The 15376-nt window shown below is 41.0% G+C and overlaps 1 protein-coding gene across 22 annotated transcripts in view; it reads left to right on the forward strand.

The window, feature by feature from the left end:
- Positions 1-7270: 7270 nt before the first annotated feature.
- Positions 7271-15376, forward strand: part of Hao1 (hydroxyacid oxidase 1) — an 85308-nt gene continuing 77202 nt past the window's right edge. For 12 of the 22 annotated variants that reach the window (XR_005285537.2, XR_005285540.2, XR_005285539.2 and 9 more), the window contains exons 1-2: positions 8426-8607; positions 14237-14388. Coding sequence is in view for 9 of the 22 variants with exons in the window: in XM_038331819.2 (XP_038187747.1) it covers positions 8471-8607; positions 14237-14388 (289 nt within the window). In the remaining 13 variants the exon portion in view is untranslated. Of the gene's footprint in view, positions 7555-8047; positions 8173-8422; positions 8608-14236; positions 14389-15376 lie in introns of those variants that run through there. The other 10 variants (XR_005285535.2, XR_005285536.2, XM_038331815.2 and 7 more) reach the window with 5 other exon arrangements.

Here is a 15376-nt window from a genome sequence, read left to right on the forward strand (position 1 = left end):
GACAAAGGCTTCAGAGTTTTAGAGCTGGAGTTAAAAGGCAGTTGTGAGCTGCCCAATTTTGGTACTTGAAACCAAACTCATGTCTTCTGTAAGAACAAGTGCTCTTCACTGCTGAGCTATTTCTCTAGTCCCATGTCTGGAGGTGTCAGGGACCATAGTCCTAAAAGATGATAGCAGGGACCATTGTCCTAAGAATGTTTGCAGAAAGCCCCACTACCTTGAGAGCTGTTTGCTAACGGAACCTGCCCCACATCTCAACTATCTTGATAGCAGGAACCATTGTCCTAAGAATGTTTGCAGAGAGCCCCCACATCCCAGCTACCTTGAGAGCTGTTTGTTAATGGAACCACATAAAGAATGTTTCCACTTGCACAAGGAACACCAGGTTTGCTAGCTGGTGACCTTTGCTATCCCCTACCCTCCACCCCAAGTCGAGTTCCTCATTCAAGGGCTATATAAGCTGTAACCATCACCCTAATAAGGGAGACCTTGACAATAGAATCTTGCTTGGTCTCGTTTCTCTCTCTTGCCCATGATTTCTTGCAGGTAGCGCCTCTTCAGGAACCCTGAATAGCTGACCTGTTGGCGGGGTACATGGAGGATTACTAAAAATAAGACTAAAAGATCAAGCCGTTAGTAATGGCATAGATTTATTTCACTGTATTAAAAGTTTGAATTTCTGTAAAATAAAATGCCATTTCTTAAAGGCTCTTAATTAACAGTACATGGACTAGCCTGACTTTTTAGCAAACCACCTAGAGTTGTGAAATACAATATTGTGAGCATATTTTTTTTACCATGTTTCTGAAGATGGAAGTTTCTGTCCTTCCCAGTCCCACAGCCATTCAGTCCCAACAAAACACACAGAGGCTTATATTAATTATAAACTGTTTGGCCTATTAGCCCAGGCTTATTATTAACTTGGATTTACCCATGGCTCTTGCAACTTGAATTTACCCATAATTCTTATCTGTATTTAGTGACTTGGCTTGGTACTTTACTCAGTGAGGTATTTTTATCTTGCTTCCTCTGCATCTGGCTGGTGACTGCAGACTGAGTCTTTCCACTCCCCAGAATTCTCCTATCCTAGTCGCCCTGTCTATACTTCCTGCCTGGCTACTGATCAATCAGCGTTTTATTAAGCCGATATAAGTGACAAATCTTTACAGAGTACAAGAGCATTCTCCCACAGCATGTTTTGATGAAGTGCTGAGACAATATTGGCTATTCTTAATAAGCCAAAGCAAGACAACAAATGTAACCATCCAGGCAGTTAAATGGCTGAAGATTCTCACATGTGTCTGCTGAGCCCCAAGAAAAATGCATGTTGGTGCATGCAGCTGTACTAGTGGGGAGACAGCATGGAGAATGCCATAGGAAGACTGAAGACTGAAGGATGTAACCCTCAGTGAAAGTACAGTGTGTCTTGGGAAACTGTTCACCACACATACTGCATGATGGAGAGCAGGAAAGAAAACAAAAGAAACTACTAATCTCTTGGGACAAAGGCAGGGGAACTAATCCGCTTAGGCAACTAAGGAAAGCTGAGAGCTGGAGAAATACTCTTCCCTAGGGAAGAGCACACCAACTGGTTATCTAGTACCAAATGGTCAGCCCTGAAAACATGCATATGAGTAGTACTGTCCAGATGGAGCAGGGCATATTTACGTATTTAGGAATGCTTGATGTAGAGCAAACTCAAGTCAACTGAACCTGGATACTTTCCCGCGCAAACTCTCTGGCATGCTCTGCTATTTCAGAGGACAAGAGGAAACTGTCCACAGAAGCCTGTGAACATTTACATACCCTTTGACCTCAGGTAAGAGTCGAGACCTCAAAGGAAAGCAAAGGCCTCTTGTTACAATTTTACCCTACCTCGTTTTAGTTGCAGAAAATGTGCTATGTAGCTACAGGCAAATGGCCTGTCTATCACTTGTGACAGAAGATGGGTGCAGAGGAAAGGGAAAATTAAAAGGAAGAAAATTCAAAGAAGGAAGAGAGGGGAGGGAAAAAGAATAAGATTAGAAAATGAAGGGAAAGCCTAAAGCTGAAAGTAAAGAGATGGACAAAAATAAACAGGATGGGAGAAGGGAGGAAGGGTTGGTGGGGAGGAGGGCTCAAGAGAAAGGGAGGGAATGGAAGGAAAGACTCATTAAGAACGGGAAAACATGGAGACTGAGCATCACAGGTTCTCTATCATGGATATTTGAAGTCGACCAGCAAAATTCGGGTGTGAAAGTAAGTCAAAAATTTTGTGAAGGGTTGGTAATTCCCACACAAGACTCAAGCTTTATTGCCAGCATCCATGTCAAGTGGCAAACCCTGCTCTAGGAGATCCGACACTCTCTTCTTTTCTCTGTGAACTCTGCATTCACACACACACACACACACACACACACACACACACACACAGTTAAAAATAATAATTCTTAAGAAGTTAAAGAGTTTAGAGAAAACATACAGAAAATGTTCTGTACTCCAAGTGTGTAACAAAGTCTGCCAATCAAATAAAAAAAATTGTATTATGGAAAATGGCCAAGAGAGTTCAGTGAGATAGAGAATAAAAGGCCCCAAACATGTAAAAAAAGATATACTAAAGTCATAAGTAGTCATGGAAATGTATTTTGTACCTGTAGATGGCACTGTCTTCTGCCAACCATGGTGACTGTGGTTCTTGGAGCTAGAAATATCTGAATGCTTAGTCTCTTTTGATGCCAAAGATGGAGGAAATGACTGATTTCTCCCCCAAATCCCATCCCTTATTTTAATAAAAAAAGTCTCTTAGAAGGACAAAAAACAGGAAATTAGAAATTCTCCAAGCAAGAGTCTAAATTACATACTGATAAAAGCAGCAGTTGGTTCCTTTGAGTTCAGGCTTGAGTTTTACTAAATCAGGAGATTTAGCAGGTTCCTAAAGACCATCTTGTGGCTTCAGAACTATCTATCCAAAGGGACTGGGGGCTGTTGGGGACAATATTATCGAAGCTTTTATTGGGACACTAGGGAGCATGAGAAATAAATTAAGTTTTATTAAGCCCAGTTTTAAAAACGAAAACTCAAAGCTCTAGTTGTTTTGGCCACCGTGAATAAAGAAGACACGGATATTTGCATTGGCATCATCCTGATTCTCAGATGTGAGATCAGGGTCACAGTAGCTGCATACATGCATCCTCTAAGTCACTTGAGTAAAACCTAAACTTGTCTTACCTGTACTCTTCCTAGCATCCTGTTGCACAGGACCTCCAGGGAAGTTTGGCATTGTGTCTAAAACAATATGCGATATTTAGATAGCGTGGTTGTCATGAATTAGTAAAGGATGTTTTAAGCTCCAGTCCCTTATTTTATTCCTACCTGCCAAGAGATTGATGAAATGATGTGAAGGCCAAACATTTCACAGTTTAGTTTCTAAGACAACACTCAAAATCCTCCAATGACCAGCAACAGTACTGACGAACAGTGGACGGTTGCTTGGTCAGTTGGTTTTAAAACTCAAACTTCCTCCTCCCCCCCCCTTTTTTTTTTGCAGAAACCCTGGCTCTGAAATAGAATTGTGAGTCCAGTTACCAGCATGGCTTGGTGCATCCCGCTTGGCTAACGTGTCTTATCAGGGTCAGAACTGAAGAGCACACATGCATATTTAGCTCCCAATTCCAAGGGATGCTCCGTTGATCCAGGATCTTACTTTGAAAATCTCTGGCCCTTATTTCCCTTCTTTAGTGTCACTAGGATTAACCTGCTTAAAATTTATGAAACAGCTCTAAACTCCCTCACCATCCTAATTACGTAAGTTGCAAGATACAGTTAATAATTTTTAGCAGTTGTTGCAAAGGATGAGCTGTGTAAAGAGAAGGGTAATTTGCATGTCAGTTTTGAATCTGTACTGAGCAGCAGCTAAGACTTTGATCACCTTTCATAAGGATTCTGTAAGCTGTCAAACTGGGGCATTAAGGCGCCTTTGATCAACATTCATCACCTTGCTGCTCTCAAACCGTGATGCTTGCTCATCAAAGCAGCAAAGTTGGTACATCCTCATAGCATTTTAAAACTGAACAACTTAAATTTTTTTCACATTTTTATTCTTCGTTGGGGGTTGCTGGAGGTTGACCTTTGCAATTGCAATTTGCGTGTGTTACCTATCTATTATACTGTTGTCTGAACCATTGGGTAACACTGGAATATGCCTATGTACAATTCAGTATCCAGCCAGACAAAAAATCACCGATAAACCAAACACATCTCCGTTGACTCAATCAAAATTCTTTTCCTAAGACAGTTTCATTATATTCATTACTGGTTTATTTCCATTTTCTTCAAGGCGTTACCATGGGAGGCATTCTTTTCATCTACGAGTTGCTTTATCAAGAGTGGAAATGGATGGACCCTCACTCTGTCTTCTGCTCCTCTTGGTCACCAACATTGTGGAGATTTGACATGAAAGTTCACTAGGCTCTGGGTGTTTCTGGCACTTTCAGGTCCTAATTAAGGCATAGCTTACACCTGGAGTCCTAGTAACACATTTTTTCTCCCTGGATACTTTACTGTCTACCAAATATATTTTGAGGTTCTTTACCCAGTGTAAAATACTTTGATTCTACCCTAAATGCCATTCACTCAGTGGAGCTTTGTTAAGCACAAGCTAAGACAGATGTCCAAAGAATCTGGCCATATGAAGGTTATTATTGGATGGTAATCCTCATGGGGGTGTAGAAAGTGACTAAAACTAGGCAAAGAACTACTTAAAAGGATTTAGATGAGTCAAGAACAACAATGACCTTCTAGAAGCCAGGGAAGCTCATCTACTTTCTTGCTCGTTAGAGATTCATGTTTATGTAATTGGAATTATTTAGTGGCATTTCATTTGTATTTTAATAAATGAAGATTATTGCCTAAAAACCAGAAAAGTAAAACCACCACACTAGCCAGCCTTACAGACCAGGCAGCAACGACACACACCTTTAATCCCACTAGCCACACTAGCTTGCCATAGAAACTAGGTGGTAGTGGTGGGAGCCATTAATCCCAGGACTACCGAAGATTATGAAATGGGAGGAGATGAATCTCAGTCACAGTCTTGCTCTGAGATTCCTGGAGGCGGGACATTTTTGGACTGAAGTCGAGGTAAGAGCCAGTGGCTGGTTGCTTTGCTTTTCTGATCTTCAGGTTGAACCCCAATATCTGTTCTGAGTTTTTATTAATCATGCTTCATTTGTCACCCATGCTTCATTTGGCTGTGGATTCATTCTGGGTTAAGAAAAATAAGTTTTGATCAAGGAAGAATCCGTAAAAAATCTCCAGTGGGAACTTACAGCCCTGACGACCCACATTTCAGAGCACCTCTGTTGCAGTTTCTTCTGAGTTCTGCATCCAGAACAGCTTCAAGGATGCTGGGTGAGATGATCCAACCTTACACAATACTCCAGTCAGGACTTATCCATAATTCTAAATTTTCTTTGGGTTCCCATAAGATTCTCAGCACCCCCAATCAGCAGGAAGTAGCCTAGAAAACTATGCCCACATTATGGATTATGGATGCTTGTCTTTGTTTAGAAGGTTGGTTACAAGTTATTTTTGGTAATGGTCAGGGAAAAAGCTAAACAAATGAAATTAGATTCAAGGTTCTTGTTTTGAAAAGAAAAAAAAGGGAGAAATAGATATGATAGGATAAAAGGGTAGATTATTGAATCTATTCTTAAAAGGAAAAAGGGAGAATATAGGTATATATATATGATAAGATAAAATGGTATATTTTAAAAGGCAACTACTAGTTTTAAAGGTTTTACATTGGATTGGACTTTTGTATATTGTGTACAAATTTTGTGAATTAATACAATTTGAGATTAATTTTATTAAAACATTTTGTTCAAGGTACTGTACCTATACAGCTTATTTAACAATTCAATGCAAACTATTTTAGTCCTTGAAAATTATTACTACCAACTGTTTAAGATAATAAGGAAATATATAGGTTAGTAGTTAATCACCTAGTATAATCAATCTTGTAGTCACATTAGGTATGCTATCAAGATCAAACAAAGATACATTAAAATGTATCATTGTAAATGTAAAGATAGATAGGTCATCTTAAAACACTTAAGAGAAGCCGGGCGGTGGTGGCGCACGCCTTTAATCCCAGCACTTGGGAGGCAGAGGCAGGAGGATTGGATCTCTGAGTTCAAGGCCAGCCTGGTCTACAAGAGCTAGTTCCAGGACAGGCTCTAGAAACTACAGGGAAACCCTGTCTCGAAAAACCAAAAAAAAAAAAAAAAAAAAAAAAAAAAAAAAAAAAACAAAACAAAAAAAAAACCCACTTAAGAGATCTACAGACTATGGCATTTAAGATGTTCTAAGATATTTTTATAACCTAGGTTCTTCTTTTTTATGTCAATAAAACATGTCTTCTCCTGGCAGCACCAACATACTTCAAAGAACATAATGGGCATTGAAGAAACTCAATATGGAATTTACTTTCTTTGTGACAAAATGAAGCTGCTGGGCAAGAACATGCCCCTGCCTCAACCGCTGACAGTGTCCTGTCCTAATTAGACAAGCAGGACACAAAAGCAAGTGACTGCCAAACACTGTCAAGAAAAGGAAGGATGGACCTTCAGAATATCCTGCTTCACAGAAAACTCTGTTAGATATGCTAGGTCTGTTGGTTGAAGATGGATTTGATTATGACTGTCTACACTTTGGCTTTAGATTTCAATGTGTCTTTGTAGTATTTACCTTCCACCCTTGCCGTCCATGCAACTTACCCCCTGAAGACATTAAATAAAAAGAAAGTGAGAGATGCGAGATGCCACCAATGACCTTCCCTCCATGATTTATTTTTTCCAAATTTTAGACACCACCTCCTAAAATTTCCAGAGCCTCACATACGATCAGCTGGGGATTAAGAATTCAACACATGAATCTGTGCTGTGCATTTCACATAAAAACACCCCTGTGAGCTTTATTTTCACTGCTCATGCATCCTTTACATCTCACTATAAATTTTGCATTAATTTTTCTTAGTTTGGGCTTTGTTAAAAGAGCACTGATAGCCAGCTGCTAAGGAGATCAGGAAGTGAGGCCAGAATAGAGCCTATTAACCTGTCAGTCAACACGGGTTGTGGTCACCTGCAACCTGGAGCAGAGGACACAGGCCGAGGAATAATCTCACAAGAGAGAGAAACCACACCCCCTTTACCCTTCTTCACTCAGGCCTTTCATAGGGCACTGATTCCATGACAGTTATTGCATCACTTGGATTGGAAAATAAAGGCCCCAAGTTCAAGAGAGAAAGTGCTCACAGGTTTAGGCATTTGGAGTTCAGCTGTTGAACATTTGCTCATAGTGTAGCCTGTGTAGCCTACTAGGTTAGAATTCAGGTCTGGCTAAGGTCAATTCCATTGCTTTCCCAGCCATGTATAACTCATCTGCCAGGTCCCTGGATGTGGATCTGTTCCACCTTGACCAAGGTCAGAGAGTGCAGACTATTCCTGCTCCTTCAACATTATGACAGGAGGTTTGATCCATCCAGGGAGTGACTGCCTGCAGGAAGCTCGGCCTAAGGTATGGTCACTGCATGTCCTGCCTATATTTCAGAATACTTAACTCAGGGTATAGTTACTTGATGTTTTATGTATTGAAGAGGTGGGGATTGCTCTATTTGTTCTTTGTATCATAGTAAATCAGTCTTTTACCTTCTTCCCCCCTTTTGGATTGGGGTATATAAGTGTATGAAAAATAAATGTGGGCGAATTCAGAATTCATCATTCATTAGGATGGCTTGCCATCCTAACTATATTCTGGACCCTGACACTCATCTGAATATTCCCCAGCTGTCCCAGGGCAGGGAGGGATTTTAGATTGAGACTACAACCTTTTAGAATGGCACTGCCCCAGTCACTCCCAGAGCAAAACAGACTGGAGAATAAGCTATATGCTTTGTATTGAAGCCAAATAGTTCTGATCTGATCATATTTATATTGTACAGAAGTTATGCACTCACTGAATAATTAATTTGCTCTATAACCTTTTTGTGTGAATTATTTCCATATGGCAGGTGCATTGTACAAGTGTAGCAGGAAAATGAGAAAGAAGCTTACTGCGGGCACCAAAGTAAAAGAGCAAAGATATACATTGTTGGAAGACCTAGCCTGAGGTAGACTGAACCAAGGGTGGTTTCAGGTCAGTCCCTTAACTTTTGATTTATTTCCCTGTTGTGTCAATATGACAGCTCCTACTCATCCCTGCTTCCTCCTCAGCTCTAACTCCGTGAGGTTTAGGTACGTTTAGTGGCTTGTCAGCAAAAGAAATGTCAAAGTCTAGGCGTACAATGTTTGCCCATTTGATGTAAGCAAGAGAGAATTAAATATGAACTTTGGCAAAAGTCTATTAATAATTGACAAATAACGGAATTGTCTGGGCATAGAAAACAGTCCATGAAAAACCCCCAGAATATCTAAGGTTGCTGTACCCTGCTGCAATGTTGCCCCGGCTGGTCTGCATCAATGATTATGAAGAGCACGCCAGATCAGTGCTTCAAAAATCAGTATATGATTATTACAAATCTGGGGCAAACGATCAGGAGACCTTGGCTGATAATATTAGAGCGTTTTCTAGGTAAGAAACTTGGTTATTTAAAATTGCATTTTAATATTACACAAAGATATTGCATCAGAATGAGATGTAGTTTTATGTTACAGTGGTGTGAAATTGCCTGCATTTGTAATTAATAAAAAGTAGAAAATTTCTGTCATGTGAGAGACCTTGACGTCTTAAAATTATCAGCCCAGGAATCGATGGCGAAAGTGAGTCCTACCTTTACTTGAACAAGGACAGTAATCAATTTATCTATGTATACCAATTGTCATAAATGCTGATGACTCCATTTACTTTTTATCAGAGTGTAACAGGGAATGCTTGTGTGGATGGACTGGGAAGATGGCTTGATGTGCACAATAGCCGCCCTAACCAGTTGAACCAGATAGTATTACCGCCTCAGATGTCCCTATCCCGCTGGCTTCTCTGTGATCGTCCACTTTGATTATGGCTGTATACTCTCTCACTTTAGATTCCAGTGTCTACATAGCATTCATCGCTCACCCTTGCTGTCCCATGCCTCCTCTAACATGCTTCATCTCTCTCCCCAAATTAATCTGCCCAGGCTTTCATATTTCAGATACAAGATGGTAGGTGTCATGGCTTATGCTTTCTTTTTGTTTTATTGTAAAGAAAAAGTTTAAGTGGATGTTATTATTTTTTTTTTTTTTTTTTGGCTTTTCGAGACAGGGTTTCTCTGCGGCTTTAGAGCCTGACCTGGAGCTAGCTCTTGTAGACCAGGCTGGTCTCGAACTCAGAGAGATCCGCCTGCCTCTGCCTCCCGAGTGCTGGGATTAAAGGCGTGCGCCACCGCCGCCCGGCTAAGTGAATGTTATTTTTGTTGTTTTGTTTTGCTTTCTCCACCGTGGAGCTGAGGGATTCTTTACCACACCTCACTCCTTCCTAGGCCTACATCGTCCACTCTAGTCCTTAGTGATGGCAGTAGGTATTAGCACTCCCCACTTACGATGACTCATTAAATGGAAAGGGACATAAAATACCCAGAGACAGAACATCTGCCTTCTTTCTTATTTCTTCTTTGATCTGGAGTGAAATCACTCCAAATCACCGTCATGTTTTCGAATTATGAGAAATTAAATCCTTTCGATGAAGGCGGTAACTTGATGTCAGCAACTGCTTTACACACAGGTTGGTGGTGACAGAGTGAAGGATGGGACGTCTCTGAAGTCCTTGGTCAAGCTTTCTCTGGAACCTTTTTGAACTTATAAATGCCAGGGAAGCTGTGGCTGGGGAGGTGGTTGACAGGGCAGGAGCTTATAGTTCTGCAGTTTCCACAATCAGTTTTTAGTAGTCAACATTTGCTGCTCTTCTCGAACATTCCTTCTTGGGACGGTGCCACTGTATTCTTTGGGTAAATGGCTTGCCTGAGTGCTCCTTAAACAACACTTTAGCCCTACTGGATTTTCATAGCCAAAAGACTTTTCAGGCCCTTGGATATACAGGGCTGGTGTCAGCATTTCTGCTGGTGATCGTCTGGTTCATTTCTATCAGCCTTCTCTACCCCTTGAGATACCCTATATCATGTGGTCCAACTTATTAACTTATTATCCCACAATATAGCCCTGTGTGATGTCAAACTGGCTATGCACACCCAGCTGGCTTGGGACTTGCAGCCATCCTGCCAGCTCTGCTTCCTGAGTGCTGCAGGAATGTGTCAACATGCTGGGACAATTGATTGACTTATACTGTGAGCTGTTTTTCAGACAAGGCTGTTGTAGAGCTGAGGACCTAACAATGATCTTGATAGAAAGTGCCTACCAACAGGACCTTGCATTTAGGTAGCTGCACATGGACTTAACTTCCATAAGCTAGTGGGCAGAAATGATGTAGAGTGGCCCCAAACAGCCAGCCAAGAGAAGGAGCAAAGGGGTACAGAAAAACAGACTACCTTAGCAACCTGAGAAATTCTGAGAACTTTCTGTGGCATAGAGGACATGGTGACTTCCAAGTTTTAAGCAACAAGAAGAGCCTGTTTAGCTTCTGTGACTTCAATAGCACTCCCATTAGAAATAGCACCCTATGTCTTCACTAATTTACCCCTAGGATACAGAAAATGCAACTGGGTTCACAGTGCCATGTTATTTATAAAGCTTGATAATTATTTTGTTCTTTAAAAAAATTTAAAAAGGTATTAAGCAAATTTCTTCAGAGGCAGCTCATTCTGTATTTGTACTACAAGAAATATTAGGCATGATCACCAATCTAACATCTCAGTTCCTCCTTTGCTCTGTGACTCCCTGCCTGACCCATAATCCCTTGCTTTGTGCCCTTGAGCCGGTCACATGGGAATAAAAATAGAATTTCTGCTGACTTTGATGGCATTGGGTTGGTGGCAGGAAGAGAGTCACCCTGAGGCTTCTCATTCTGTTTCAAATAAAGGCTACAAATAAGCAACCGTCAGATAACATTGTGACCTAAGGTCAGGGTGTTTCAAAGGTTTGTGAAGTTTGACCCCCTTCCCTCAAGCTTGAAGAGGGAGCATCCACCCAGCCCCCCCCCCCTCACCCGCACTGTCCATCAACGCTCACATCTGACAACCACATTTTGGATTTCTGGAAACTTGGGTCACACGGCTTGTATGACTTAGGACTAGTATTATTATGACCAGAAAACAAAACAAACAAACAAAACAACTCCAGGAAAGGATGAATACCAAGAACCACCTAGAAGAAGGTAATTTCCTCTTGCAAATATATAAGACCAAGGCAAATGTCAGAATGCCCGCCACTTTATTTTGAATGGCCTGACCCGAGATCGGGGCAAATTTGAAAAAGTATTCTACACTATTTCTTTCACACACTGACCTAAAGGAGCTTCCTCGCCCAGTCACAGGCTCTGTGGTTTTTCCTGAAGGTGCTACTGATGGGAACTAACTCCATAGATCCATAGGCAGGATCGTGACATTGGAAGTAGAAGCTGCTTCCTTCCTGCTGCCTCCCGATTGACCCTGACAAATGGGAGGTCTCATTTGAACCATCCTCACTTCATTGAGAACCAACACAAACTCACTAGTGGCGTTTTCAGTGTTACATAAGTAGAACAGTTCCAACATCTCTCCGCTGATACAGTATATAAGTGAGGAGGGAGTGTTTTCAGTCATTTGCTTTAAATTTGTAGAGAGAGCAAAGTTAAGATGAAAAAACTGGAATGCCACGTGCTGGTATCTTAGAATTCCGGAAAAGTCAATTCCGGGTACTTAGTTGGTGTGATAACTCAGTGGAAGGTTTCTGAGCTGCGCAATTTGTGAATATTATCAGGGAGCAGCTATGTCGTAGGAAGTGTGTGTATCTCTTGAGGTTTTGATCAGTTAGAAGCCTTTGTTTTGAGTGACGTGTAGGCTCAAAAGTGGTCCAGCTGCTCTCCCCACCTGCACATCCTCTTCCTAAAGGGGATGCCATGTGGAAGCAGCATAAGGCTATGGAGACACATTGTTAGAAGTTCAGTTGAGGTGTTAGCCATTTAAATTCGGGGTAGTTTTGGAGGGGGGGTGTCAAAAATCCACTGAAACTCTCTGGCAAAGTTATTGTTATTTGGAAAATAACAAAACCTAGAGGAGGCTTTAGAAGATGTACACTTTCTTGTTCCTCTGGTTTTATTTAATTTTGCCGAGAAATGTGGGGGTTGAAGCGTCTCTGTAATATCTCGAAACAGAAAATGTATTTATGGAAAGTGGGAGCAAGCTGTTATTAAGGTGACTGCACCACCAAGTGGATGTGTGTAAAACTGCTACGTCCGGGCAGAATAAGCTTTGGTTTGTAAATGGTGACATTAAAAAAGGCACCTTTTCCACATGTGCACGTGCAGGCATGCACGCACACACACACACACACACACACACACACACACACACACACACACACACACACACAGAGCCGATGCCCCACAGTTTTCTGTGTATTCATGAGTGAATATTAATATCAATGCTTTTCAAAGCTGATGTGTCAGTAGTCACTATGAAAATCTCTTTCATACTAAAAACACACTTAGAGATGATTGGTAATTAAGAACTGTTTTCATAGTTTCTTCCTCTCCCACTTCAAAATGGAGATTAAAGCATCATGCTGAAAGTGTCCATGGAGAGAAAAAGATTGCCAGGAACAGAACCTGTGGTGTGACAGAAAATAATGACAATTACGTCCAAAGGAACAGCACAGGAACCACACACTAAACTTGCTTTGTTATGCTGTTCATGGATGGTGTGTCTTTACTTCTGCTGTGTGAGGAAGGTTAGGTTAGCGATCTTGAGGAAGTCTTCAAAGAAGGGCTTTCCCCTCATTTCTCCTATATGAAGTCACACCTCACTATGTTTGCAAGAGCAACCTCAATCTCATTACAAGTAGAGTTCAGGCCAGAAAATTAACTGGGAGTGTTGGTTAGACCTGTACATGTGTATAAATAAGACATTTGCTATAATCATCATCTGTCTTAGTTTGCCTCGGGAGGAGAATAATCAACACAAACAAGTAGGAGATACACATTCTGCTGATAGGAGAGATAATTGATTTTCTGGTAAGATTTATGGATTTTTTAAAATTGTTGGCTTAATGGTAACTTCTGTTCTAACATAGAGGGATCACGGGAAAAATAATTCCCCAAATTTAAAAACATTAGTTTCTATTAACTATTCGGAGGAAAGTACTTAACTAATAAAATAAATTATGAAAAGAGTCAACTCCTGTTTTACAATCATTCTTCAGGGGATACAGCATTTAGTTCAAGAACTTTGAAGAAAATAGTCTTAATTTTAAAAGCAGTTGTTTTGAGCTACTCTCTCTTACAGAAGGAACAAGTTCCAGTGTAGCCTCTAGGACTTTGGGTATCATCTTAAAAATGGTCTGGGGAAAGTAAAATTAAAATTACACTCACCCAAGAGCCTGAAAGTGGATGTGCATAGTGGCTTAGCATCAATACAAAGTGGAAGTACTCTAAATGTCCCCTAGGACATGCACCCTCCATGAGGTGAAATAGGATTCATCTGTCCCATGGTACAAACTGGTGATAACACAGGGCAGCACAGACAGATAGTAAACACAGCTTGCTAGACTCAAAAGCTTGCCTGCTATGTGAATGGTATTCTTAAAAAGCAGAAGGATCAGGATGGAAATGCAGACCAATGTTTGTCAGGGGCCTAAGGTAGGGAAAAAGTTTCACTACAAAAGGAAATAAGGGAATTTGAAGGATGACTGACTGGAGTAGATGTGGCTGTCCTGGCTGTTATGTGACCGTGTGGTTTTGCATTGCTCTCATAGCTGTGTGCTAACACACAACAGTCCTGCTGTGTCAGTCAGACTTTAGTAAAAATGACATGGGAATCCACTGCCATTTTCATTTTTTATATTTTAAAATTACAACATTCACACACACACGATGAAAGAATGCTGCACATATAATGCCTGCACACACCATGTGATTGTATCTTGTTTGCTTTCTATGATAGCAAACATTAAAACTGTCTGTTTTCTTTAGCTTTATAAAAAGAATTTGGCTTAATAAAAAATATAACTTTCTCATTTAAAAATTTGTTAAAGTTTTGGTTACACTTTTGAAAGTCTAGAATATATATATATACATATATATATATATATGTATGTATGTGTGTGTGTTAATGTTCATATTATTTAAATTCTAGGTGGAAGCTGTATCCACGGATGCTCCGGAATGTTGCTGATATCGACCTGTCGACTTCTGTTTTAGGACAGAGGGTCAGCATGCCAATATGTGTCGGGGCGACTGCCATGCAGTGCATGGCTCATGTGGATGGGGAGCTGGCCACTGTCAGAGGTAGGAAAAGAGGCCTCAGCACAGAGACAGAAAGAGACCAGAAGCGTGTCCCTCCTCTTACACCCTTCTGAGGAAGCTTTTATAAGACAAAACAAAACAAACAACAACAACAACAACAAAACACCCTTGGTTTTACCATCAGCTTTCTAGTTTGTGGCTCTCTCTATTCTTGGTTTTTATCAGTGCAAAACAGGGATCAAACTAGTTGTTGTGGCACTGGGTTGCTGTGGGTGTCACAAACATTATGCATTCAAATGTCTGATACAGAGTAGTGCTGAGAAAATGTTAGTTGTTTTATGAGCAGTAATACCAAGCTCTCCAAAAATGGAGATCTAAGAAGGAGCTTGCCCAAGGTGGGGTTATTCCAAACTGAAAGGATTTGCATAGAACAAATGCAACGAAGTGATTGGTTCTGTTTTCTTCCATGGTATTGGGACTTGATTCTATTTTATGGGTGGATCCTACTCCCCATAGAGCATTTTGCACTGCCTCGGGAAGGCGCAAACAGGCTGCAAAGTCTCTCACCATGGCTAATAGATGAACTCCGTAGTTTCCTAGCAACACTGAACACGCGAAAGGCTGTACATAGAGCTCCGCACATTCTGCTCTGGAAACTCAGAAGCATCGGTGAAGAATTGCTGTTGACATCTTTGATGCCAAGCAGGGCAAGAGACAAAGCCCCCCCCCCCCCCAAAAAAAAGCGTGAACCCAAAACCAGTGTAAAGCATTTCAATTCTGAGAAGTAAGAATCCTTGGATCTATCTACCTCTTCCTTAAAATGACCCCCACAGAATCCTGCTGAGAACATTAAAATTTTGCTTTGACACAAAAAGCCAGCACTAGGGAAGCATAGGTCAGAAGCTGGCAGCGTCCTTAAGGCTAGAGCCACATGCAGGCGAGTAGCTTCAGAGTGTTACTAGGAGTTTATGGTAATCCAGAAACACACAGCCCCGGGCATGGGATTGGGTAGAGGAGATGTAGACTGGAC

Source organism: Arvicola amphibius, chromosome 5 (genome assembly GCF_903992535.2).
Source record: "Arvicola amphibius chromosome 5, mArvAmp1.2, whole genome shotgun sequence".
NCBI lineage: Eukaryota > Metazoa > Chordata > Mammalia > Rodentia > Cricetidae > Arvicola > Arvicola amphibius.